Below are 24,998 nucleotides of genomic sequence, written 5' to 3'. Positions count from 1 at the left end.
TCTGCTGCAGAGAGAAGACCAAGAGCATGGGAAAACATTTAGATCAGTCAGGGAAATAACATGTTTTCAGCCCTTTTAACTCTATTTCAAAATAATAGTTTTCTATATACTTCAAATATCAAATACTTCAAATATAATATTGATATGTCACTATCTATTGTCCCCTCCACCCCATCACTAGTGTTAACTCAATTATTCTTAATATTGACATAGGTGAGACAGGGAGAGCTTATTAGCCTGACCTTACAAAACATTATGGTGTGTACTTAGTCTGCAGGAAACACACTCGGAGACAATAAGGTTGGCTTTTCTATTATACACTCCAATACCAATTACCAAACTGTAATAGATGCAAAGTTTGAATTGGCAATTATAATTATGTTTTTGCAGAATGCTTGAGTAAAGCTGGTAAGCAACCACATTGCTCCTGCTACTCAGATGGGACACAGAGACGTACAGATGTCCAGACAGACAGATGTCCTCACTCCACTTTATTTCAGTCCTGTACACTACACTACCTCTGGGTATGTTTTCTGTGGCTAGAATAGAGAAGGGACTTGGGACATGTGCTGCTGGCTTGGATACATATGCACATCCAGTGTTTCTAAGCAGGTTCAAAAGAACCTCAAAATGTATCAATCACGGTGGAAAAACAGCTGATGGTAGTCATCTCGATTGCTAGAACCATTTCCTTTCAGAGTCCTAGTTCATTTTTTAAAACCTTTATTTAACCAGGCAAGTCGGTTAAGAACAAATTAGTATTTTCAACGACGGCCTAGGAACAGTGGGTTAACTGCCTTGTTCGGGGGCAGAACGACAGATTTTAACCTTGTCAGGTCGGGGATTCAATCTTGCAACCTTTCGGTTACTAGTCCAATGCTCTACCCACTAGGCTACCTGCCACCCCACCTGACGGGTGACGAAGAAGACAGGTTGATTTGAATGTATTTTTTGATTTAACCTTTATTTAACTAGGCAAGTCAGTTAAGAAAAAAATCTTATTTGCAGTGACTGCCTACACCGGCCGAACCCGGACGACGCTAGGCCAATTGTGCGCCGACCTATGGGACTCCCAATCACGGCCAGTTGTGATACATCATGGATATGAACCAGGGTGTCTGTAGTGAGTGACACCTCAAGCACTGAGATGTAGTGACTTAGACCGCTGTGCCACTCGGGATCCCACTTGATAGCCACATGGACTCTACAGCAGACAATAAATATAGCTGAAGTAACTCATGTTGATCCATAGATTACCACTGATATCATATGGTATTTAATAAGCTAACAATCCCTTCAATAATACATGTAATATTCCCAGATGAGGGACAACCACACAGGGAGTGTCTGATTCCATAACTTTATTGGATTTCCTATCAACCGTAAGCTGTTCATACAGTGTGTGCGTATGTTTGCATTCCACAATGAAGGTTAATAAAACCGAAGGCTATCTGTGGGCGTTGGTGTCGTGTTACAGTATCAGTCTGTTGGCTGATCCTCGTCTGTCTGTCCATCCGTCTGTCAGTAGTGGGTCATTCAGCCTCCCAGACAGACGTCAGACTATGGCCTTACGTAATTGAACTCTTAACCAGAGGCGCTTAACAATAATTCTTATGAAAACTTTAACACAACAGTGAGTCTGAGGTTCTGCTGTTTGTCACGGCTCCATGTAGCTCCGTCTGCTCACACTGGTGCGGCATCAAACAGGTGAGGCACGTAGAGAGATCAACACCACTAAGCTAAACAGTGATTCTATGCTTTATGTGGTCTTTGTAATGCCCTCTTTCCTGTACTCCCTCGTCTTCTGTAAGCCCAGTATAGCCACAGTACAGTAGTTGAGATTTTCCCAGTTTGCTTGTATGCAACATGTTTGTGTGTGAGTACAGTTTGTAACCCTGACGGTGATAATGGAAGGCTGTTTTATTTGTGTTCTCCTCAGACACTGGGAGGCCATTAAGAGGTGGGATGAAGCCATCCAGCTGACTCCAGACAACCCTCTACTGTATGAGATGAAGTCCCAGGTACATTACAATACTACAGCTCTCAGCCACTTATCCTCCTCCTCCTGCTGCTCTCCCTCCTCCTCTTGCCCCTTCTAAGCCTCTACTGTACGAGATGAAGTACATTACATGACGTACATTACAGTACTGCAGGTCTCAGACACTTAACCTGCTTTCCTTCCTGCTCTCCAACTCTCCAGTCCTCAGACCACAGCCAGCATGTTAGGGCCAGGTACGTCCACTTGGGACCGGGTACGTCCACTTGGGACCGGGTACGTCCACTTGGGACCGGGTACGTCCACTTGGGACCGGGTACGTCCACTTGGGACCGGGTACGGCCACTTGGGACCGGGTACGGCCACTTGGGACCGGGTTCGGCCACTTGGGACCGGGTTCGGCCACTTGGGACCGGGTACGGCCACTTGGGACCGGGTACGGCCACTTGGGACCGGGTTCGGCCACTTGGGACCGGGTTCGGCCACTTGGGACCGGGTTCGGCCACTTGGGACCGGGTACGGCCACTTGGGACCGGGTTCGGCCACTTGGGACCGGGTTCGGCCACTTGGGACCGGGTACGGCCACTTGGGACCGGGTACGGCCACTTGGGACCGGGTTCGGCCAGGTACAGTGTCTGTCTCTGCTACACACAGAACATTTTGTTTTGTATGATCCCTTTTTTCTCTTTCTTGTTCTCTGTGCTGGTACAGTACAAATATAGTGTGTCTTTCAAAGATTTCAAAGTGAATCTCTTCATACAGGGATAGTAAGTAAAGGATAGACATGGTTTGTCCTAGATGGTCAAAGATTGTGTGTGCAGTGTGCATGTTGACGTGTTCATGATCCCATGTCATCAGGATGACCTTCTCCCGGCTGCCACATTGGTATGCTTTAAAGTTAGAGCAGAGGACAATGGTTTGGTCGGCATGGTGTTGCCAATGTGGAAACCATCCAACCTGGGCTCCACTGGGACTATCAGTGTGGGTCTCATCTCATTTTGTGGGCAGTGTGCACATAGCCTGTCTTCTCTTGAGAAGGCAGGCCTCTCTCAATAGCAAGGCCATGCTCACTGAGTCTGTACATTAGTCAAAGCTTTCCTTGTGTCAGTCACAGTGGCCAGGTATTCTGCCACTGTGTACTCTCTGTTTAGGGCCAAACAGCATTCCAGTTTGCTCAGTTTTTAGGTTAATTCTTTCCAATGTGTCAGGTAATTATCTTTTTGTTTTCTCATGATTTGGCTGGGTCTTTCTCCCTTCTTCCCTCCCTCCCCTGACACTCAGGTGTCAATGAGATTAGGCTAGCTAGCCAACAGAGATGTGATTGGGGGGGAATCATAGAGCAGAGCAGTTGGCTATCCCTGACTGTGATCTGTAGTCACACCACGTGTCACCACACTTCTCCAATGGTATCTGTACCACAATTAACTTTCTCCTTATATATAGCCTTAACCTTTCCAAGCAGCATTTTCCCTCCCCACTTTTAATGGCTGACATTATCAACCATGATATGAAATCTGAGAAGAATTGAATTACGTGTCCTCATTTAGCCAAGTTCTCAAATACTCAATACTCAAATACTGTATTTTTGGCTGCTAAGTAACTTTATTGGTCATGTTTTAGAAGGGACGCATAAAAAGGGGTCACAAACACGCAGAACTCTATGCTCTGTAGCAGGGGAGACATTCCCCCCCCCCATTAACTATATTCTGATGTGTTTCATTACACAGTTTTAACACTGTCTGACCGGTGCAATAAAAATATCTGTCCCCATTAGTCCAGTCTCTGTCAGTTGGGCGTTCTCCACATGCTGCACGACGAGCTCTAGGAGTCTCTTATCAGACGTTAGACAGCTCTCTCAGCGCCAGAAGACTGAGACAGATGCAACTCAGACATTTGCCATTCACTTTCTCTTATCACCTTCCTCCCTTTAACTCAATTAGCCTCTCTATGACATGCACTGTCCTCTTTGTGTCTGTCCATCACACTCTCCTTTGAATGCCTAGTCCTCCTGTGTTCGTCACTTTCTCCTTTGAGCGTTTTGATTGGCATGAGATCCCATTGCAGCTCAGTCATCACTGATGTCTTTCTGTAAAGCTGCATGAGGCATGAATGTTGAGGACTAACTTCATTGTCCGTTGAATATAATGTTTACCCTAGAATAACAGTCAAAAACAGGATATGAGAGCGGGGGGGGGGTGTGTTTCAAAGACTTCACTGTTTGTTATTTCCCCACACATGTCAACATATATCATCTCTGATAAACCACATTTATTATTCTCATGTCTTAAACAATCACTTCTTGAGTCACGTTTCTCTCTTGGTTAAACAAAAGCAGTGTCTCAGTATGCTGCTTCCGTCCTCTCTACCTCAGTACAGCACAGTGCTGAGGTAGCTCCTGTGGTCTGCAGTCCAGAGACCGATGATTAGCAGTATATCACTAAAGGTCCCTGTGTATCATGGCCTTGAACCTCCCAGTACTCTATCCTCATTGTAATGTAATAGCAGGTTATTTACCAGGATCCTGCCCCTAGTTTGTCTGGCATTGCTAATTATAATACATAACGTAGACAATAAGACTGCACTATAACGTCACGACCAGCACATTTTCCACAGGCACGCCACTAAGGAATATCCGTCAGAGGATGACTGGCTTCACATGCATAGTGATCAGTCCTCTGGTGCCGGGTGCTGTGATCTAATTTCCTACTGACTGCTGAATTGACAAACAGGCCTCAGTTATCTCTGTCACTGATGCTGGGATGGTGGAGGAGTGCGACTGGCTTATAAGTGACGTTAACCATCCTCACCATTTTGTGAGTTACTTTGTGTTGCCTGTGTCACCATATCTGTTTATTTATCTGTTGCTAAAGTTGAATAGAATGGTCCTTTATTATATTTTTTATTCAGGATGCAAATGTGACTTTTCCCCTAATCCCAGAGACAACACACATACAGTTTACTTCTGTGATGGTGCAAAATATGCAGAGTCTGTTTGACCCTTGCCCTCTGACCCTTGACCTCTGCAGGTGCTGACCATTCTGCAGGAGGTGTTCCCAGCAGTGCAGGCAGCAGAGATGGCTGTGAAGCTCCGCCCCCTGTGGTGGGAGGGCTGGCAGACACTAGGCCGTGCCCAGCTCAGTCTGGGTGAGGTGGACCTGGTCAGTTTTACCACCTACACATTTTCCACACTGTCGTGCCAACCCCAAACAAACTGTGCTGTCTCGGATATTTTCTTTTCACATGGTCCTGTTGAGCACAGTTCCAGCAACTTTGGAGGATGTGTAATCAGGCCAGCTTCGTACAGCTTGGTTGGCTCTGCTAGGATTGGCTCTGCGAGGTTTGGCTCTCTAGTGTGAAAAGCAGGTAACCTAACTTGTGATCCATGAACAGAAAAACTAAGATTGTAGTGCATAATGCACTTCTCCCTCTGACATCACTACAGGGTTAGCAGGTGGCAGAGTCGTACGTGTCTCACATGTTACTGTATGGAGGTGAGACTGTTAGGAACTGAGACTGTAGGGAAGGGGCCCTAGCTTGTCTGTCATCCCCACAGACACTAAAATGTCAGTCATTACCCTGAGCTCTTATTTTTAACTTTTCCCTGTCTCGCTGGGATAAAGTTGCTCTTCTTTTAAAGCACACCCAAGTGCCTGGGGCATGGAAGATCACTTAAGGTGTCCCACAGTGCATGCCTGAACCTGTATGAAACCTGGCTGGATCACAGTTGGACTGCTGCTCTGCCTCTTAGACAGGAGAGAAAAAACACCTAGCTGAACTGAGAACCCCTATGGCTAATGGCCCTGTGTGTACATCTCTACATCTCTAATGTCCCAGGGCAACTTAACTGTCAGAAGTTTACCCAAAACAACAATGGGAAGTGTTGAAAGTTACCTGAGCTACAGCCCGCCAAATATATACACGCTTACATATATAATGGAGAGGAGAAAATGCCAGTCTATTTTTAGAGGGCCTTGTTCAGTCTCGTTTCAGGACGTTGTGTGCATCGACATGTTTGAGTAGCGCCCTGTTTGCACAAAGACGGGCGCAGTGATCTCTGGCTTCACATACACATGTCTCTCTCTCTCTCTCTCTCTCTCTCTGTCATTTCTCTCTCTCTCTCTCAGTCATTTCTCTCTCTCTCTCTCTGTCATTTCTCTCTCTCTGTCCATTTCTCTCTCTCTCTCTCTCTGTCCATTTCTCTCTCTCTCTCTCTCTGTCCATTTCTCTCTCTCTCTCTCTCTGTCCATTTCTCTCTCTCTCTGTCCATTTCTCTCTCTCTCTCTCTCTCTCTCTGTCCATTTCTCTCTCTCTGTCCATTTCTCTCTCTCTCTCTGTCCATTTCTCTCTCTCTGTCCATTTCTCTCTCTCTCTCTCTCGGTCCATTTCTCTCTCTCTCTCTCTGTCCATTTCTCTCTTGGTCACTTGTTTTTTTCTTGTTCTGTTTCTCCCTCTCTCTGTACTTCCTCCTATGTATCTTTCTTTCTCTATGTATTTACCTAGTGCCCTGATTGACTCTGAATGGAATATGTGCTATTATAATAAAACATCCCATTTTTATATGTAGTGTATGACAAAAGTAGGCTATCAGATCTAAGGGGCGGTTTTGTCATTTGGTTGGGGGATCGTTGTTGAAATGAGAGAAAGGAGCACAGAAGACCTAATTCCATCTTTGAAAGATCTGTGCTTTTGAAAGAACTGTGTGAATACAAACCATTTATCCTATGAGTCTTGACTTGCCAGAGTTCATTTGTCAAAACCTTTTTTTCTTGACAGTTTCGCTTGACTTAGCCTTTATAGTAGTTTTGTTTGCATACTCGTTCCAGTTGGGCAAACCGGTCCATTTCAGGAATGTTGGCCTAATAAGAGCTGAGGTCTCCTTTAAGACTGGTATTTGAGGAGATTAGAGAGAGAAAGTTGTTTAAGTCCCATCCTTTTAACATAGAGATACAGGCCATAATAGTCCAGGTGTGATTGCTGAGTCCTGTAATGGTGGCTAGTAAAATCTCTTCACCATTCTGTCAATCATATCGTGTTCTCATTTGGACCCTGAGAAGAATAAGAGGAGGTAGAGAGCAAGCAGGAGAGGGAGAGTGTGCAGGAGAGATGGTGAATGAGAGAGGGGAAGAGGATGCATCTTCACCACCCATGGGATAAGGAGTGTACAACTAAATAATCAGGGCCTGGAGTTTTCCCTGGTAGCCAGAAAAAGATCCTGGCACTACCCATAGTATTAGTAATAAATAATAATATATTGAATGTGTAATGTGCTTTTCGTAGAAAAATTATGTCGAAGCGCTACAGTTAGTGAGTTAAAATAATTAATAACAAGAGACATAAACAAATAAGGACTCAACTAGACCTGCCCATTGACACAAAGAACACCTCTGACGCTACAAGGCCAACAAGGAACACAGCAATAACTAACTAACAGAAGGCCTTCCCAAAGAGGATGTTTTTTAGGCCAATTTTAATGCAGCCCAGAGTCTGTGGTGCCTTCAGGTGGTCCGGGCGTGCGTCCCAGAGGGGGTGGAGCCCAATCCCCCCATGGAGCGGAGCTTGGTCCGGGCGTGCGTCCCAGAGGGGGTGGAGCCCAATCCCCCCATGGAGCGGAGCTTGGTCCGGGCGTGCGTCCCAGAGGGGGTGGAGCCCAATCCCCCCATGGAGCGGAGCTTGGTCCGGGCGTGCGTCCCAGAGGGGGTGGAGCCCAATCCCCCCATGGAGCGGAGCTTGGTCCGGGCGTGCATCCCAGAGGGGGTGGAGCCCAATCCCCCCATGGAGCGGAGCTTGGTCCGGGCGTGCATCCCAGAGGGGGTGGAGCCCAATCCCCCCATGGAGCGGAGCTTGGTCCGGGCGTGCGTCCCAGAGGGGGTGGAGCCCAATCCCCCCATGGAGCGGAGCTTGGTCCGGGCGTGCGTCCCAGAGGGGGGTGGAGCGAGCCCAATCCCCCCCATGGAGCGGCACTTGGTACGGGCGGACGTGGAGGAGCTGGCTATTGCTCGACCCAAGGTTGCGGGCAGGGTAAAGGGATAAGAGCAATTATCTGATTTTGAGATTTATTATCTAACAATCTTATTTCCCAAGGGGATAAATAAAGTTGTATATCTTATTAATCTACTGATGTGTAAACACTGATGCTGATCAGTGCCTTTAGGTTAGAATGAGGGGGATGAGGTTATTCTTGGTCATTACTGAACCTGCATCAGCCCCATCTTAGAATGAATCACCTAACAAAAGCTTGAGTCATTTGAGTTTGGTCTGTCTGAGATACTTTGTTATTAATTTGAGCTCTGACAGAGATAGCTGGAAGCTTCTAATGGTATTCAACTGATTTCGGTCACAATCAGATGTAATTTGCGAACTCAACAATTATCATGAAAAGTACTTAGTGTGAGATTAAAGATTAAATTCATAATTCCACCGGCAGGGCAATGGTTTGATTTATTAGCCCATTAGAATGTGAAGTATGATTTGCCCTCCTCCAGAGTTAGACAATTATGTGTAAATCTATGTGCTTATGACTGGTCAGGTGAATGATGGATGGAGGCTGTAGTAATGATGCGATGAATCGCTCTATAAATGAAACTAATGTGACAGGAATGAGGTTTTGTTGTAGCTGACATTCTGAAGAGAGACGCTTCACATTGTTGCTAGTCTCACGCTTCCTCACATCAAATTAGAGGAATTATTATGCAGAAACGGCAGACCTGCATACGGATCCTTTTGAACGTGTTTCTTCCGGGAACATAGGGATCCTAGGAAACGTATCTATTACGACTTTAACTGTTCACTCTTTACAGATGGTGGGACTGAAAAGAGAGTGCTATAGATTCTTTGACGTCCTTTGGCTTTTAGATGTACAGCATTTTTGACATGATTACTGTGGACCGTCTAGTAGAGTGATCTTTGATTGTAATATGAACGAACCGTCAACATGTGACTTTCTCTGTAGCATTGGAGTTGTTTTCTGGTTCTTCTCAGCAGGCATATTGTGACCAACAACACCCACTACTCCTTTTAGTCTCAGAGCAGATCTAAATCAACTGAATTGAATACATTTGTGTCTGATTTCAAAACAAAGCCCTGTGTGTTTTCCGGATAATAGTATAAAAAAGCACAAACCACCCCGTTTGAAAACATAAATGTACATTAGAGACCTTCCCTTAACTTTGTTCATTTCCATGATTCCTATTTCAAGACAATTGCACCCCATTCCCAGTGAAAGGGTCTGATTACCGTACACTAGCAATGTACATAGAAACAGGACCCCTGGGGACAACCATAACACTACAGTTGTTTTTACTCATCAAGCTTCTCCAATGGTCATATCACGTCAATGCTTTGGTATTTTGTTAGGATCCCCACTAGCTGTTGTGAAAGCAGCAGCTTCTCTTCCTGGGTTCAACATAAAACATGCCATTGTACAGAACACCAATAGGCAAGAACAGCTCAAGGACAGAACTACACAAAATCTAAACACCTTTCCTTTCAAAGCCTTAAATCTTCCCCACAACAATTATTGTCCTTCATTACCAGTCATTTGTGTTAATCTTAAATCAATAAAAAGATGTTAACAGAAAGGAAAATAGCACAAAGGTCTTCCTCCTGTCAACAGGCGGTGAGGTCCTTCCAGGTAGCGGTCCACCTGTGTCCGTCAGAGCGCCCCCTCTGGTCGGATGACCTGGCGTGGGCGCGGCAGCTGCTGCAGCAGAGACGGACGGCCCAGAACCAGACCCAGCGGGAGGAGGAGGCCCAACGGGATGTCCTGAACCCTCCAGAGCTCCAGCAGGACTACGACTTTGAGTCAGACGAGGTGGTGGTGGCCTGCGCTGCCGTAGCCGAGAGACAGAGACGCTATGAGGAACTGAAGAGGACAGTCGTGGTTGTCGACGCTGAGGGGAATTCTAGGGAGATACCTGTGGAGGAGGCGGGGTCAGGGGACATACCCTCTTCATCACAGGATCAGTTGGTCAAAGCACGGGGACTATGATCTGTCTCTAAGGACTTATGGGCTAGAATGGATCTTATGGACTGAAATGGGTGTTTTTGTTGTTTTGAGTCTTTAGTCTTATGCATGTCATTATGGTTTTCTGCTTTAGTCTACAACAGACTGTGGGTGATAGAGGTAGATTTAATCAAATAGATTTTTGTTTTAGTGTGTTATGTTTTCACTATTTATCAATGCTCTCATATTACTGGCATTTAAAAGACTGAATTTGAGCGTAGCCAAAAATAATTATCATCATCATTTGGCACTCAAGAGGTCAATTGTCACTCATGTTGATTAATCCTCCTCCTGAAAAGAGGATCCCGTTGTGTTTTGGAATATGTCTGTCAGTCCCATTTCTTAGACACATTCAGGGCCGGTTTCCCCAGACACAGATTTAACCTAGTCCTGGACTAAAAAGCTTTTCACTGGAGACTCTCTATTGAGCTTGCTTTTCCATCCAGGACCAGGCTTACTGTGTCCGGGAAACTGCCCCTTAGTCTTTTTGAAATGTCTATGAGAACATTTGTCAGATGACCGGAAAATATCTCCCTGGAAAACTCCTCTCACTTGAGTCTATCAGTCAAGCTGTTATTAAAAAAGTTTTCGAATTGCAGTTTCATGCAACATAAAGTCGCAGTTGGAAGTGCTATTTCATAATGACTAACGGACTGGTCTTATCAGTTGGGAAACTCTGTCTCCACGGTAACTCAGAGAAATAAACCCCACAGAGAAATAATATTGCATGTGTATTCCCAGAATTCCAGCTGAGTGTTAGGATTTGTGTGTCATATGACCCTCCATAGGGGACAGGTGAGCTGCTAAAACAATATATCCACCTTGGCCCTGAAATCTAGCAGCTGGATAGCGCTGAAAGCTCTGTGCAGTCAGCCTGGACTGGCCATGCTGAAAAGCCTAGAAGCTAGAACAGTCATTGAATTTGAATGGCATCTTCTAATAACAAGATTGTTTTCATGGGACACTCAAGGGGTTTTGTATGACTAAAACAGGCTATCAGATTTAGGGCTTTATTATTGCCGATATTAAAGAGAGGCGCTGTGAAAGGATTCATGTATCCTCGTCTTTATTAAAATCATATTAAGACCATTTTGTCATCGGTATCTCTCAAATATATTTCCTAATAGTACAGCGTTAAAAGGAGTTTTCTGACAGAGGGAACTGGCCTCGTAGAACATGAACGTCCGGGGATGCTTTAGGATTTAAATAGGGCATTACACGTCAGGAACATTTTGTCAATACAAATCATTAGACAATGAATTGTTATTGGTAAAGAACTACAAACAGTGCCTATGTCATTGTAACTGGAATTTGGTAGGATATGTGTTTTGGTCATCACTACAATAGAAGTAGGCAAAAAAGCAGCAACTATGGGTAAAAGCAGACCTGGTTCTCTCAACAAGTCAACCACACTGAGGGTACGTGTTGTGTTTACAGTGCAAACATCTGCTGATGTTGCCAAAGCCATTCAAATCATTTAAACACCTGGCACAAAAATTCTCAAAACAAGTCTGGAGCATAAGATTGTGGTAGCGTCTCAAAATAGGGCCTGAATGTGTTTGTAACAATAATTCATTTTATACGACTTGAGTTCATTCACTGGTAATGTGGGGGACGATAGGAGCTGTAAACAAATAGTGGGAGAGGGAACAACTGTTTAGACCATGAGAATGCTCATGTATAATGTGAGTTATATTGATGTTTCTATAACTGACCCAGCTGATGTCGTAATACTTTGTTCTGTAAATAATGAGAAAATGGATCCGTTTTACCTGTAATGTGTCAATTGAAAATAAATCAATTGGTTACAAGTAACATTGCAAATTGAATTGGCCTTTTATTTGCTATATGCTATATTTTCACTATTGTATTCACTCCCCCAGCATAAGTCATGGAAAAGATTGAACAAAACTTGCTATGCTACAAATATTAACTAGTGGATGTACAGTACAAAAGCCTATGTTATACATCATTTAAAGTGTAAATCATTTGCCACCCTCACATGTTTTGTCATAAAGGTGCTGTAGTTGAGAAATTACATTTCTTTATTATTGATTAGAGGCATATTAACTGTAAAACACCTGAAAATGCTGCTTCCTTCTGAATAAAATGCAGCAAAGCATATGTAGCCAACCTAAACCAGTCTTTACGGCTGACCTGATGAACCACATTAGGATGAAGGATGGTGACTGCTATTGATCAATGATCTGTAGCCTCTGTCAGATTAATCCTGTAATCAGTATTTATGTTTATTTTTAGTGCCATCAGTGGGCTGGACTGATTGATAACTTATTTGTTCAGAAGCTTTGATCAGGTAGTCAGGTTACCAGGTCAGTCGTAAAGACTGGGTCAGGTTGGCTGCATGTGTTTTCCTGTGGCCTGCTTACGACCTTCCTCATCGAGCTCTGTGGGTATTTCGTTCTACTTCTCATAGCCATAACCGCTTTAGGCAAATACTGCTTATTGATAATAATCTCAGTCAAAGTTGTTGTGAGTCTAGGTCATCAGTAAAACGCTGGTTCAGGTTGATTGTATTTTGCACAGTCCAATATGACCCTCCTTCACCATCAAGCCCTGAGGGAGTTTCTCTACTTCAGAAGGAGTGTGGACAGGACTTGAAACATGGAGCTGTTGAGGGGCAGCCAGAGTTTCAATCTAGCGTACTTCTCATGGCCATATAGTAGCTTGATGCAATGTTTGGTTAGCCTGGTAGTAATGAGATGTCAGTCAAATTTGTCGTGAGGGGGTGCAATCATAGGAGTGCAATATCGTAATGTTGCTCGGTGTCTGAACAGATAGACTTGTGTGAGCTGGTTCATTTTAAACTTTGAAATCCTTAATTTAATATTTTAAACTTAGAAACATACTGTATCTCTTTTCTTTAGCCACATTAAAAGCAAAGCATCCAAAAGCACATTTCAGTTCACTGATATCATTTAATTGGGGGAAAGTAATGCCATGCACCTATAAAGTGTAATTTGAACAAAAGACAACAGCAATGTAAATCCCCTTTGTTATTTCAACCATACAAGCTGTAGGATCTTAATTTGATCACTCTTTTGCGCCGCAGGAAATGCATAGAATCTTTGTGATTTACATCAATTCACTGAACACGCACACTAACACATGGTTATATTAATAATATTCCACTTTTCATGTAGCCTCGTTTTGACCAACTAATAGCCTAACCATTGATTAGGCAACATTATGGACTAAACGTCCAAATCCTGTTGCTGCAGGATTATTTTTCTGCGACAATACAGGTCAAATGAAGATCCTATCTGTACAAGCTCAGTACAGTGAAATGCATGGAATTATATGCTCAATAGTCTTGCTGGATTTTTATACTTCATCTTCCCCACAACAATTATTGTCCTTCATTACCAGTCATTTGTGTTAATCTTAAATCAATAAAAAGATGTTAACAGAAAGGAAAATAGCACAAAGGTCTTCCTCCTGTCAACAGGCGGTGAGGTCCTTCCAGGTAGCGGTCCACCTGTGTCCGTCAGAGCGCCCCCTCTGGTCGGATGACCTGGCGTGGGCGCGGCAGCTGCTGCAGCAGAGACGGACGGCCCAGAACCAGACCCAGCGGGAGGAGGAGGCCCAACGGGATGTCCTGAACCCTCCAGAGCTCCAGCAGGACTACGACTTTGAGTCAGACGAGGTGGTGGTGGCCTGCGCTGCCGTAGCCGAGAGACAAAGACGCTATGAGGAACTGAAGAGGACAGTCGTGGTTGTCGACGCTGAGGGGAATTCTAGGGAGATACCTGTGGAGGAGGCGGGGTCAGGGGACATACCCTCTTCATCACAGGATCAGTTGGTCAAAGCACGGGGACTATGATCGGTCTCTAAGGACTTATGGGCTAGAATGGATCTTATGGACTGAAATGGGTGTTTTGTTTGTTTTTGTTGTTTTGACTCCTTAGTCTTTTGTATGGGATTATATGCTCAATAGTTTTGCTGTATTTTTATACTTCAGGCATTGTTTTGAAACTGCCAAGTCAACCAATATGATACAATTGTTTGCAAATGTTGAAATATAACATACAATTTCAATCCATTTTGTAGCAATTTGACATGGATACAAACTAGCTAGACCTTCTCACAGAGAAGAAACATATTTTTTCTTTCTGAAATAATTTGATGTTATGGGACACAATTCACATTGTAGCCTCAGGATTATACAGTGTATCACAACAATTGTATTGGTGGAGGCCAGTGGTAAGTAGTGGTCCTCGCTATCTGGGATTGTTGGGATGTCCCTACCCCTTTGTAGTTTAAAATGTTACGGTCATGATTAGGTAAATGTTCTGGTTTAGTTAGGGTTTAGGGGGTGTGGACGTCCCAAGGATCTCAGATAGCACTATGATAGCATGGTAGCATTTAGTGCCTTTCAGTGGGTTTGAGTTTTTGAAAAGTGCAATGAAATCTCCTTATTGTCTTTATAAAGGTGAAATTACATTTTATGTTCATTACTGATGTGTGTGCTGGTATATGTATATTATATTGGTATTCTTGTAATAAGAATGTGACATATATAATAGATCCAATATATGATCTATGTAAATAGATCCAATCTCATACAATCCACATTGGCACCATGTGACATTTTGACCGAACCCTAAACAGGACCTCATGCTTCAGCTAGGAGCATCACTGATGAACTAAACCAACTCCCAGTCTTATTTGCTTCATGTAGTTGTTGTTATAAGAGTACAAACATGACACAGGGAAACATTTTCCTTATGAGTTTAACCCTTCAGAAGTCCCAACCTTTAAGGCTATTAGATGTCCTTTTTCCCCACTGTGACTTTTCTGTGTTATCCGCCACTCTTGTGGAGTTTGTGTTTGTGTCCGTCAGATGCATTTCTCCTGTAAGTTCAGTGTCTCGTCTGTAAACGTCACATGTAGAGTCTTGTCTTTTCTGACCGATGGCACCCTGTTCAGAGGTGAAGGATCAACTGTCCCATCTGTCCTCATTGATATACTGGGGCCTAAAGTGCCCTTTTTGGAATCATTTTGCATCCCCTTCCCCCCTGGTGTCTGTTGGTCCTGTAGCAGGGAGCACTCCACAGCCGGGGGGCTGGGTCTTCCCTCTCCCCCTGTCCCTGTCCCTCTAGACCCCCCCCCGGTCCCCTCCGGCAAATAAAGAAACGTCTGTGAAGTACTGATGACCTCCCTCAGCTCGCGGGACACCAGCGACGGCGAATCCCGGGATACGATGGACGAATTCGGATGACCTTCACCTCCGCAGCGAAATTGACCCCTGACCCCTGAGCCCCGCCCCCGGCAGCCCATACGGCAGAACAGACACTTGATCTTTTCCACCAGCTTCAGCAGGACAGTCTTCCTCAGCAGGATGTAGATCCAGGGATCCAGGATAGGGTTGATGGAGGCAATGCGGATGGCGTGGAGATCTGGGTTCTTCTCCAGGGGAGTTGAATGGGCATCGAACGCAACCATAGACAGCTGGTTCACAAACACTCGCAGCTGAGGGAGGAAAGAAAGGATAGGGACAGGGTTGGAGGGTTATTGGTTATTCAGTGTATTTTTGAGGATGGTGTACCTTTAAAGCTTCAATAGGTGTGTTCAATAGGATTCCCATATTGAATCCTGTTGTGCTATCCTAATTGAATCCTATTGAAGTAGCTTTCCAACCTGCTTATATCTGCACATGTGAATATCATTAGCCTAAACCTACATAGCTGTTATTTGTTATATTATTGTTGCGCAAGAAAAACCTACATAAATACATGACAAACTATCATGGTTGCTATGAAAGCAAAGCTATTTGACTATGGCGTTGTGCGTGTTGGCATAAGATGAGCATGGCATGGGCAGTAGAGCGTACTGTAGCTAGCAGCACTAGTATCTGCCCGGCAGACAGTGGCACAGAAGCCTGGGCAGAGAGCTAATGAAAACACAACCCCACCCCCAGGTTAATCATCAATCATATGAACGTCTCTGGCTATTGGCTATCACCAAGGTCCAATCAACAACCTATCTCAGACAACGTCAAAGTAAGTGAAGTGAAATAACTGTCAGGCACATGGTTAGTTATGACTATATGATAAGATAAGATTATATGGGTGACTCCCTCGGGTTGTTCCTGGAAAATACAGTGGGAGAGAGAACTCTGGTACACTGATTATAGAACCGCAGTCTTCTTCAAATATAAATGTCTGCCTTTCAGTTTATGTTTTTGAAGCTTGCAGGATGAACTGTCTAGTGACTCTGTCCTTAGCTCTCAGTCAAAGCATGGGGACGACATTTAGAACTCAATATCTCATTATAGACTACAGGTTCTTCAGACCTTAAGCCCTCAGTTCATCTTTTCAGTGTTTTTGAAGCTTGCCGGATGAAATGTACTGTCTCTAGTGGGTATGTCTTTACATGTAACTAACTCTCAAATGTGGCATGGGGACGGTTTATAGAACACTATATATCATTGATCCTTTTCAGTGCCTTGCTGTTCATTTGTTCATTTTCTCTGTGGAGTGTTTTTGAGCTTGCAGGATGTACTTTCTCTAGTCACTGTCCTTACAGTATCCTCTTGTAACTACCATGCAGTGCATGGGAACAGGATGGCTTATAGGACTCTGTACAGAGGACATAGCTCAGTGGAAATGTTTGACACTGGCCGAGCAGCAGACGGACAGGTTTTTGCTCTTACTGCGTCCGTATGTCCAGTTGATCTTGTCTCCATGGGAGAGCTTTTAACTAATAAACTCCATATGTGTTTCCCTGTATAACAAGTATACACAGACAGAATAATCCACTGATGACATCTGGGGCCAGTTGAACCAGTTGGACGTGACAGTCAGGGATATCGTTTAAGATTGATGTCGAAATTGGACATCTATCCATGTCCTGAGGATGACGCGAAATGCCTCCAAAACCGTCCATATAGGGGAACAGTGAGTGCTATTACCATCAAGAAGGATTAAATGGGTCATCCACACCCAGAAATAAAATCATGTCAATTTGGTGAAAGCCTATGTTCTATCAGTAGGTAAAATAACAATTTTCACCCATGATTTAACTTCTAAGTGGTTCGCTTGTGAAAATCAGGAAATTGTGTTGGAACGTGTCATAGATACATAATTCTAGTCACTGGAGATAGGGGATAACACACGATCACATTTCAGAATGCTTTTAAAACAATTCCTTGCACTCCAAATCAGCCAATATATGGTATAGGCATACTGTCTAGAACACGTCCATCCGTCTATATCGTCATGACTAAGTATCCATTTCGCTGATATGTGCTCATGCTAAACAGTGCACCTAATTATTCAACTAGGTTTCTCCTTCAAGTACAATGTTGCAATGCGCCATGTCTATGGGAAACAAATTTTACAGAATGAATGGAGAAACGCCCCACCAAACTGACTGTCGACCCATGGCATTCACGCTGTCATGCTGCGTCACGCGGTTGCTAAGCTAATCGTCACGTGGTATTCCATCTCCTCAAATTTATCTCTGTGGAAAAGCAGCACAACTCAGAAATTTCGTTTATAGCTCAGTAGCAGAGACGAACTGCAAGTTGAACTCAGTGAGATAAACTCCAAAATTGACAGTGCAATTTGTTTAAGCGATTTTTACAGCTATTTAGCTACTTCACATGCTGATATTGACTTTGGTATTATTGTGTTTAGCTATGTTTTCTAGCTAGCTACTTAGCTAGCCAGCCAGCCAGCCCAGAGCGAGAGAAAGAGAGAGAACGTTGCATTGTGAGTTTTGTAGTAAAAGATTTTGCATATGTTTCTACAAACCTTGTTGTAACAACAAAATGAAACATTTGTTCACAAAAAATATTGTTTTCACATATTAGTGTTGTTTAACACTGTTAATAATAAGAATTAGTGGGTTTGGGTGAATTATACCTTTAAGGTTTTACTAGGGCATTTTGGATGGTTGTGGACACTGTTTTTTTTGGTTTTAGTTTTAAAACCCTATCCAAAACCTTAACCCTTACCTTAACCATCCGGAATGAATGTCTAAACTTAACCCTTAAAACCCTCTTTGATGTAAAGTCCCCTGTTTTGTGGACCTACGTGGTTCTGGTACCGGTTCTGACCGTAATTTTCACGTTTAAATCGATATGTGGACACCATAGATCGAACTGGCTGGCATTGAGCGGTAGCCCTGATTCTCATGGACACAGTAGTATGTATTTTCTGCCTTAACAAGCAGGATGTGAAATCTGACACCACTTGACGATGGGATATCCCACCTACCATTTAATTCGCTCTTCCAACAATCCCTACATCACAGCCACTAACAATACATATGCCTGGAATCCTTACATCTTAACACAGCAGGAGAGTGGTTTTATCACTGTAGCACATTGAGATCATTTTATAGCCAATAATCTAAAAATAATTAATAGATTTTAAACAAAAATCACTTTCTGTTTGTTATAGATCAAGATGATTAATATGAAATGGAAGGTGAGTTCCTAACGAGTTCAGGAAGCCAAGCTAGAGCTCTGTGAGACATTCGCAGCGATGGGGGCAGACATTTTGATTGAGAGAGACGATTCGAAAATATGCACATTTTCTCTAACATTAAACATACAAATATGCATTTTACAGTTATAAGGAAGGTTACATCTTATAGTTAGTTGCTTTATAAATTGATTATACTATATTTTGAAAAAATACAACCAATTCCAAGCCTCATTCTTAACATTTTTTTAAAATAATAATTATTTTTTACCCTTTCTTGAAGTATGCAGCATTATTAGTTATTGTTTATGATCCTCTCATAATAAATAATTATTTTGGGGGATTACGTAGATTACATTTTCGATTACATTTGGTTACATTTAAGATATTTGAAATTTGAGATTTGGAGAAATGGAACAATACAGGACCAACAAAACCCTTTGAAAATGTACGTTTGGAGACACTTCTACGTTTGACATTTGGAGAACGTGGATGAATGTCTATTTCTGCAGTGAGACTGTGAGAGCTTGTTGGTATTATTTATTTATCTTAAGGTTGGTCGTAGCTACGTCTGACTTTATGATCACAATTTACACCTGTTGCAAGTCATCCAACCATTATAATAAATGTAAAGCAATATAGGTGTGTGTGGTCAACTAGATTATTATTTTAGCACCATTTTCATTAGGACAGTGCCATCGCGCAGCTTTGAGACCAACATGGGGACTCATCTGGATAAAAAAATCAATGTCAGATTTTTGTTTTTACTAAATCTCTATCTACTACTATTTTCTATAAGTATCATGATGAAAATAGTCCCAATTTAACACAGTGGTATTCAAAGTCGGGGAACTGCGCTGCCACATTTTTTGGAACCAAGAATTAAGAGAACAGATGATCGTATGGGACAATATACAAACGTTTTTAAGAATGGTAATTGGGAAAAAAAGAACATTTTATTTAGCAAATGTATTTATTGGTTGTCTTAATTTTGATAAGAGCTATTCAAATGTTATGAATTTAATGTTATTTAACCAATTTCAAGGTTCCCACTTTTCACAGACATCAATTCAAGGTCTATTCCACATTGGTTCAACGTAATTTGTGGAAACCATGTTGATTCAACCATATGCTCAGTTGGTTGTGTCATTTGATTTTGGGTGGGTTCGCTAGAAATTCTAGAGAAAAAAAATGGTGTCCCCAGAAATTCTGGCCCCCAAAAAATGTGGTCCCTAGTTAAAATGTGGAATATCACCACTACCTTACGCACTTCCCACATAGAAGGGCTTACGCCTAGGTGGTGCAACGGTATACTTCTTAGTACCATTTGCATTTCTCAAGGTGGTTAGAGGTGTGGTTATGCACGTACGCACACGGGGGTGCACACACGCACGTACACGCACAAAAAGCATGTATTAGCCTGTCTTTCTTATATTTGTGCTAAATCAGCCCATAGAGGCCTGAAGTATTTGCATAGCCTACCTGTTATATATTCTCTAATATTAGATCTTATTAACCCAAGGGCTTCTCTTTCTTATAGTCAGTCCTTGTCTTTTTGGTGACTGGCTTCTAAAGAGAAAAGCAACAACAACAAAATCTAATGGTGGAATGAGCTTCCCCCTGAGGCAGAGTCCCTGCCAATCTAAAAAAAAAAGCGCTGACTTTGCGGATAACTTCTTTATTGAGAGAAAATGTACTATTGTGATATGTGGTTGTCTCACCTAGCTATCCGAATGCACTAACTGTAAGTCACTCTGGATAAGAGTGTCTGCTAAATGACTAAAATTGAAATGGAGAAGGTAGATGAATTATATTTATTTGTTCTTATTTTTCTCAAAGTAAGGAAATATTTATAACGCAAGTGTGCCAGAAGTTGACATTAGAGGTAATATTCTGAATAGGCCTAACAACACCTCAGCAGACAACCGGCTGAACAATAACAGCAATAACACTTTAATAACACAAGAATTAAGCCTATTCAATTCCTTTATTCGATTGGGAGGGCATTTAGAGTCTCGTTTTGGGCATATTCCCTCCAATTATCAATGCGTATGCTGATGCGTAAAGGTGTTACAACAAATAATGACGTCACACAAACCAGAACGCACTATGCTTTGTATTAACGTTTGCATTTATTAGACAACCCATACTTGTGTCGTGTCTTTTAATTGCACGGTACCAGGTTATCCATTCCTGCACAGTTCGCACACACAACGAGAGATACAAAAGTGAGACCAAAATGTTTGCGCAACTTCAAATCAATCAAAATATTGCAATAGTTATTCGGCAAGGCGTCAAATCACTTACCACTAAAGGTATGGAGCAGATGAGAACCACCACGGAGGTAGCGATGAGCAGAATGACCATCTGGATCTCTGCGCCGGCCATGCGTTGGAAGCTCCGTCTGCGCCTGAGGACAGCTATGCGACCTCCCTGTTCCGTACCCAGCGATGTCCTGCGGATGAACCGCCTGTGCATCATAATCAGCGCCCCGCACACCAGTACGTTGCATATGACCGTGGTGAGGATGAGGAAAGAGCTCACCCCGGCATACATATAGGAGAAGGCAGCGTGCGTGGAGTCGTTAGTCCGCCAGTCGATGAAGCACCAGGTCTCTGGGAACTGCTTTTTCACCTTACCGAGTCCCATGGCAGGCAGCGCGCAGAACAGCACGTTGGAGATGTATATTCCCGCAAGCGTCAACGCAGCAAGTCTTTGGTCCACGTAATGGTTGTAGAAATATGCATGATTTATGGCCAAGTATCTCTCTATGGACATGGCACAGATAATGCTGAGGCCGACCAGAAAGAAGAAGAGAAGGATGAAGCCGGAGTACTGACACAGTGACTCTCCTCCCGGCCACTTCCCTTGCACACGGGTGGCGATGGTGACGGGGCTGGCCAGCAGCGTGCCCAAAAGGTCGGTCACTGCAAGCCCACACACCAGCGTGTAGAAGGTGGTCTCCTTCTGTTCTTTCCGAGACTTTCGGAGCACCACGATGGCGATAACATTCCCCACCACTCCTAAAATAAACATAATCACCGGAATAGTAGGCTCTCGGGGCCCATCTTTTATCGTGCCGTTATTCATACCTGTCACAATTCTCTCACAATTTCTTTGTGGAATTAAATAGTCACTTCTTCACCAGTGTCCTCCTCTCCCAATCCGTTTGCATGTTGTTACCCTTTCCGTAGGTGCGCGCTCTCCAAGTCGTTCAATAACACGCAAAACCATACTTCCCCAATTTCCATTATTTTAACTAACCGTTACACACTTGAATAACAGCTCAAACGAATGTCTCCGTGTTTGAATGTACATGCTCCTCTCTTTATTTAGTCACAAACGTTTGTTTATTTTTACAATCCGAAGTGTTTCTGTCCCAGACGTGCTGCACACCGCGAGGCCCACATAGACATTGACAAGGGAAGTTTTTGCTCGGAGCTTGTGTTCAACTCCTCCTTCGTCTTCGCTGCCCTCACTGTGCGTTTTGAATTAGAAGCTTCACACTGTGGTGTAGCCTAGCACCCTATGCAATGCAGCAGACGTCTCTACGTCAGAAATGTATTTGAAACCAGGAAACCACACCATGCGTATTTTCCCCCCGTCTACAGGTGACTTCAAATAGGCATAATGACTAACTGTTAGCACTATTTCATTTAGGGGTTATTTTCTGACATTATTGCATTCCAACCATTGATCTTGATTACCCAGGAGCCCAGTCATGTACAATGGAGCAGTTTTATAAAATGGTTCTTGTTCCTCTTATTTGCATTGCGCACACCCATAATAAATCATGTTATAAATGCCTGCAACGTTTGCAGTTTCCATGTGAGTTATTAGAGGTAGGCTATAGAGTAAAAAAATAATAGTGTTTTAAGTTACCCTTGACATGTCACTCCTGAACTGTAAAAGGCGTAAGAATGTGAATGCATAAAGCGGGTCAGATAAAACCAAAAGTCCTCCAATGGGATCTTAGCCTTCACTATCTGGTTACACATCTACCTGTTTATTAGCTTATTATTTTTAATATATAACATCAGCTATAAGGTGATGAACTGACTCTGACTTGGTACTTAATGTTGAAAGTTATGTCTGCAAACAAGAGTGGAAGAGTTAATGCGCAATAATTGTCCCATGACGAAAAACACGGTGTTTAATTGAGGTTCATGATTTCGATCGTCCATCACCGCCCGATGAACCTCAGTTTTTATGATGGATGGTGCGGGTAATAGTGTGTGTATAACCTGTAACCGCTCCGTTCTATCACCTGCTCATGTAACAGTATAACTTTAGACCGTACCCTCGCCCATACCCGGGCGCGAACCAGGGACCCTCTGCACACATCAACAACAGTCACCCACGAAGCATCGTTACCCATCGCCCCACAAAAACCGCGGCCCTTGCAGAGCAAGTTAGCGCACCACCGCTAACTAAGCTAGCGTTTCACATCCGTTACTCTCATCACCTGCTCTATCAGCACCAGAGAGCAGAACACCCGGAAATCTGCTTCAAATGTACACTATTTTTTATCCGGCTAATTATTTGCAACACAGACTGTAACGGGAATTCTATAATCCTGTAAACGTTCAGATACTCGCTCTGTTGATTTTGTTAATACGTGTCTGTCTGACAGGTTAAAGGGGAGTGAAGGGGGAGAGGGAGAGAGAAGCTTAATCCCAAGTCACCCCCAAGGCGTTCACGAGCGCCTCCGCCATTTGTACAAGTGTCCAAAAGCAGAGGGAATGTTTGTATTTTGATTTATTATGGATCGCCATTAGCTGCTGCCAAAGCAGCAGTAACTCTTCCTGGGGTCCAGCAAAAAATTAAGGCAGTAATACACATTATAATAACATGTTTTAACATTAAAATAGATTTCACAACAGATTTCATAATACATTAAGTGTGTGCCCTCCAGCCACTACTCTACTACTACACAAAATGCAGGTGTACATGTGTATAGTTTGTATGTTATGTGTGTTTGTATGTGTGTGTTTGTATGTGTGTGTTTGTACCTGTGTGTGTGACTCTTCACAGTCCTCCCTGTTCCATAAGGCATATTTTTATCATTTAAAAAAATCTGATTTATTGCCTGCGTGAGTTACTTGATGTGGAATAGAGTTCCATGTATCCATTGCTCTATGTAGTACTGTGCGCCTCCCATACTCTGTTCTGGACTTAGAGACTGTGAAGAGACCTCTGGTGACATGTCTTGGGGGGTGTGCATAGGAGTCCGAGCTGTGTGCTAGTAGTTTAAACAGACAGCTTAGTGCATTCAACATGTCCATACTTCTCTACTTTGAGCCATGAGAGATCGACATGCATATAATGTTAGCTCTACGTGTACATTTAAGGGCCAGCCGTCCCTCTTTGTGGCACCTGTCCACATGTCTGGGCCGTAGTCCAGGTGCGACAAAACTAGGGCCTGTAGGACCTGCCTTGTTGATATTGTTGTTAAGAAGGCAGAGTAGCGCATTATTATGGACAGAGTTCTACCCATCTTAGCTACTGTTGCATCGTTATGTTTTGACCATAACAGTTTTACAATCCGGGGTTACTCCAAACTCCTCAACTTGCTCTATTTCCACATTATTTATTACAAGATTTAATTGAAGTTTAGGGTTTAGTGAATAATTTGTCCCAAACACAATGCTTTTAGTTTTCGAAATATTTAGGACTAACTTATTTCTTGCTAACCATTCTGAAACGGACTGCAGCTCTTTGTTAAGTGTTGCAGTGATTTTTAAATGTAATTTTTTTACCCTGTTTTTCTCCCCAATTTTGTGATATCCAATTGCGAGTTTGTCTCATTGCTGCAACTCTCCAATCGACTCGGGAGAGGACGAAGGTCGAGTCATGCGTCCTCCCAAAACATGACCCGCCAAACCGGAACACCCACCCGCTTAAGCCAGCTGCACCAATGTGTTGGAGGAAACACTGTTCAACTGATAACCGAAGTCAGGCTGCAGGCGTCCGGCCTGCCACAAGGAATTGCTAGAGCGCGATGAGCCAAGTAAAGTCCCCTGGCCAAATCCTCCCCTAACCCGGACAACGCTACCCGAATTGTGCTCCACCCTATGGGTCTCCAGGTCACGACCGGTTGTGACACAGCCTGGGTTAGAACCTGGGAGGCCCAGTGTTGCATTTATTTAACTCGCTGTAATAGCTGACGTGTATAGTGTTAAGTCATCAGCATACATAGACACACAGGCTTTACTCAGAACCAAAGAAAGGGGCCTAGACAGCTGCCCTGGGGAATGCCTGATTCTACCTGGATTATGTTGGAGAGGCTACCATTAAGAAACACCCTCTGTGTTATGTTAGTCTCTCAATCCACAACATAGCAGGCAGTGTAAAGCTATACTATTTTCCAGCAGCATGCAATGATCAAAAGATCAAAAGTCTAACAAAACCACTCCCACAATCTTTTTATTATAATTTTCTCTCTGCCAATCAACATTCATTTGTGTAAGTGAGGAGCATGTTGAACGTCTGTTGTTAATGTCTTTACTGTAAAATAGCATTGTATCTAGTCAAACATAATTTTTTTCAA

General features: G+C 43.3%; 2 protein-coding genes and 1 pseudogene across 9 annotated transcripts in view; 2 read left to right on the top strand and 1 right to left on the bottom strand.

The window, feature by feature from the left end:
* Positions 1-11,813, top strand: part of LOC110523384 (tetratricopeptide repeat protein 33) — a 53,228-nt gene extending 41,415 nt beyond the window's left edge. For 3 of the 8 annotated variants that reach the window (XM_021602046.3, XM_021602047.3, XM_090234133.1), the window contains exons 3-5: positions 1,940-2,021; positions 5,023-5,154; positions 9,609-11,813. In XM_021602046.3, the coding sequence (XP_021457721.3) occupies positions 1,940-2,021; positions 5,023-5,154; positions 9,609-9,983 (589 nt within the window). In that variant the 3' untranslated portion in view covers positions 9,984-11,813. Of the gene's footprint in view, positions 1-1,939; positions 2,022-2,200; positions 2,847-5,022; positions 5,155-9,608 lie in introns of those variants that run through there. The other 5 variants (XM_021602049.3, XM_090234134.1, XM_090234131.1 and 2 more) reach the window with 3 other exon arrangements.
* A 1,101-nt stretch (positions 11,814-12,914) lies between these two features.
* LOC110523383 (prostaglandin E2 receptor EP4 subtype) lies at positions 12,915-24,337 on the bottom strand. Its single transcript, XM_021602045.3, has 2 exons — positions 20,756-24,337; positions 12,915-15,488 (listed from the first exon to the last, which is right to left on the bottom strand). Exons 1-2 carry the CDS (start codon positions 21,536-21,538, stop codon positions 14,856-14,858), a joined length of 1,416 nt encoding a protein of 471 aa, XP_021457720.3. The 5' UTR covers positions 21,539-24,337; the 3' UTR covers positions 12,915-14,855.
* LOC149983194 (tetratricopeptide repeat protein 33 pseudogene) lies at positions 13,417-13,839 on the top strand (annotated as a pseudogene).
* Positions 24,338-24,998: the final 661 nt, after the last annotated feature.

This window comes from Oncorhynchus mykiss, chromosome 5 (genome assembly GCF_057628025.1).
Source record: "Oncorhynchus mykiss isolate SJ-2025 chromosome 5, ASM5762802v1, whole genome shotgun sequence".
In the NCBI taxonomy this organism is placed as follows: Eukaryota; Metazoa; Chordata; class Actinopteri; order Salmoniformes; family Salmonidae; genus Oncorhynchus; species Oncorhynchus mykiss.
The sequence above is the reverse complement of the archived record's forward strand: the minus strand, read 5'-3'. Positions and strand labels throughout refer to the sequence as shown.